This window comes from Nannospalax galili, unplaced genomic scaffold, assembly GCF_000622305.1.
Source record: "Nannospalax galili isolate Female #2095 unplaced genomic scaffold, S.galili_v1.0 scaffold2610, whole genome shotgun sequence".
NCBI classification, from domain to species: domain Eukaryota; kingdom Metazoa; phylum Chordata; class Mammalia; order Rodentia; family Spalacidae; genus Nannospalax; species Nannospalax galili.
Window position 1 is genome coordinate 343,321 of NW_008328097.1, and position 2,969 is coordinate 346,289.

The 2,969-nt window shown below is 43.9% G+C and overlaps 1 protein-coding gene across 1 annotated transcript in view; it reads right to left on the bottom strand.

Annotated features, from left to right (window-relative positions):
* The window catches only part of Dock8 (dedicator of cytokinesis 8), a gene marked incomplete at its 5' end in the record, with an annotated part of 99,460 nt that overhangs the window by 88,072 nt on the left and 8,419 nt on the right, over positions 1–2,969 (bottom strand). The window contains 2 exons of the mRNA XM_029554094.1: positions 119–288; positions 1,686–1,850. Of these exons, the coding sequence (XP_029409954.1) occupies positions 119–288; positions 1,686–1,850 (335 nt within the window). The remainder of the gene's footprint in view (positions 1–118; positions 289–1,685; positions 1,851–2,969) is intronic.

Sequence of the window (2,969 nt, forward strand, 5' to 3'; positions counted from 1 at the left end):
TTAACAATGTATTTTACATACCAAACCATCACACTCTACCCAGAAATATGTACAATATGTGCTTGCTAAAAGGCAAAGCAATATGCACTGTTCCCTTCAGGGCTGGCAGTGCCCCTACCTTTGAAGACATGATGTTCTTAACTTCCTCGTCTGCTGCACAGTGTGTCCCCGCCAGGTCTGGATTGCTGCTACTCATCACTCGGGCCTGCATCAGCTTTGAACTCACGGTGGCAGCAGATGTGCATCCATACGTGTGGTAGCGGGGATCCTGGGTGGCAGCAGGACCACCTGCACCCCACCAGGCAGAGATATGTTAACAGATGGTACAGTCGTGTGCAGGGATTGAGAAGGATCTGAAGAGGGAGGGTGGTAGTGGAATGAAAACCCACCAGGTCAGGACTTGGAATGAGCCCTCATTTTAAAAGCCTGAGGGGCAGGGAGGGGAAATAGACGTGAGGCATGGGTGTGCTAAGGATTGTGGGGGAACTGGAGAGAAGCTCAGCTCATTTGTCACTGCCACAAGAAATCAGACCCCAAGACTGGCAGAACTTCTGAATTCTCAAGAAAAGCTAAGGTATGTGGACATATTTATTTGAGTAATATTTAAATGATGGCAACCTTATAAATCTTGGAGGAATGAGTCAATCCTTCACAAAGTCATTTGAATCTCATGAGGACAAGTATATACAATGTCTCAAAATGACTCCATCTCTCCAGTTTTAAAAACCCAACTGAGGGCCGGGTGAATCCCGGCAGAGGCAGGACCATCTCTGTGAGTTAGAGGCCAGCCTGGTCTCCATAGCAGATCCAGGCCAGCTGTGGCTACAGGGAGACTCTGTCTCAAAGACAAAAACAAACAAAAACAAAAAACCACCTGAGGGCCTGGAGAAATGACTCAGTGGTTAAGAAAGCACTGACTGCTCTTCAGAAGACCAAGGTTCAGTTCCCAGCACCCACATTGCAACTAACAACTGTCCTAACTCTAGTTCCAGGAGATCCAACACTCTTTTCTGGCCTCTGCAGGCATTGCATGACACAGGTGCACTTACATACATACATGCAGGTAAAATACTTCTGATACACACACAGGAAAAAAAAAACACCTAAAAACTTAACTGAAATCATAGATTTACGTGAAATACGACTGAAGAGACCAAAATTGTGTAAAGTTTGAGTGTGGAACTTTATGAACTCCATCAATGACACTTTTTCTATCATGCTACCCAGAAATTATGGTTTATTACTTTGGAAATAAGAATAGTGACATGGATTATTGTTATCAGTTTAGTTTGGGAAAATGAGAAATTTTTTTTATGATGAAAAGTTAATGAACTTTCAATGTTATCACTGCTATTGGATAGATACAATTTTCCTTATTATTCTAGAATCTTATATAATCAGCACTTCTCCATCTTTTAAAAAGGAGATTCTGAACTAAATCATAAATTGGCAACTGAGTAAAGATCATTGGGAAATTATGAACTAGAAAGTAAAAGAGGGATGGAGGGAGGGAAGGAGGAAGAAACATCTAGAAATTTTAAATTTCAGCACACATAAGTTTTGTACTCTGTTGTATTTTATTTTGAACCCCATGGCAACGGGATGGAGGTGGGAGTGCCTGGCTAGATCCCCGATGAAATGGGGGAGATGTCTGGCAAGATCCTTGTCCCCTGGGGAAATGCTACCTGATTTGTGCATGTCCCTGTGCAGCTCAGGCAGCCGGAAGGCGTAGTGCACATAGGATGCCAGCAGGCAGTTCCTCCCGTGCTGGTCCTTGCTCAGGTCCTTGCTGTTGTGCAGACTGTTGGCAATGGCCACCACGGACTCGAAGGCAAACTGGGAGAAATTGGCTGAGGAATCAAGAGAAACAAGAAGCTGAGGTAGCCGTTCTCCAGGCCAGTAGTAATGAGCCCTGATCACTGACCACCCCAGACAGACCCTTTTTCTTAACACTGGGTTGCATAGTTCACACTGACCTGCAATTCACTACAATCCTCCTGTCTCAGTTTTCCACATTCTGGGATTATAAATGTGTGCCATCATGCCTGGCTCACACACCCTCCTATCTTCCTCCTGCAGGCAGGATTGTTTTTTTCAACCAGGATGTGTTTGCGTTCCATCCTTCTCTAAACCCTGCTGAAAAATTGAGCCTATACAGAAGGTTCTCAGGCTGACCTTATCAGTATCACCTGGAACTTTGTCCAAAGTGTAAAGTCTTAGGCCTCACCCCAGACCAGCTGAACCAGTATCTGCATTTCAACAAGTTGCCCAGGGGATTGGAGAGCATGCTGTTTTGAGATGAATTGTCCCACAGCACAGATTCTTATAGCGATGAAGCTATAAATGTAAGTGTATGCATGTTACGTCTTTCCTCACAGTGGGTCCATGAAAGCTATCTGTGCCCTCTTGGTCTGTTGCTTAAACCAACCTTGTGCCTGTTTCTGTTCAAATTCCACTCCCCTCTATTGAGGTGACCACATGTTATTTGACATCTGCTCTTTCGTCTCTGTGACTTTGCTTATGCTCTGTTTTCACACAGGGAGCCTTCCTTGCTTCTAGCCACAAAAGTCACACTGACCAGAAAGTCACACCACCGCTTCTATGTTCACCCTCCTCTATGAAGCCTCGATCATTTCACAGTGCTGGGATTAAGTGAGTCCAAAGTAATGCATTCTGAAGCTGTGTTCACCGAAGGCTGGAAACCATTCACAGGCTAAATGTATTTCTTGAAATTTCTTGCCCCCACCCTATTGTGCTTTCCATAGGATCAGACAGAGCAGGTTCCAAGTAAATGCTTGCACATTAAGCACTTTGTGTGTGTGTGTATATTCATATGTAAACACGTGTGCATGGGTGTATATATATGTGTGTGTAGACAGTAAAGTCAATATTGGGTGTCTTTCTCAATCATATACATATATATATATATACACACACACACACACACACACATATACATTTTTTAGACA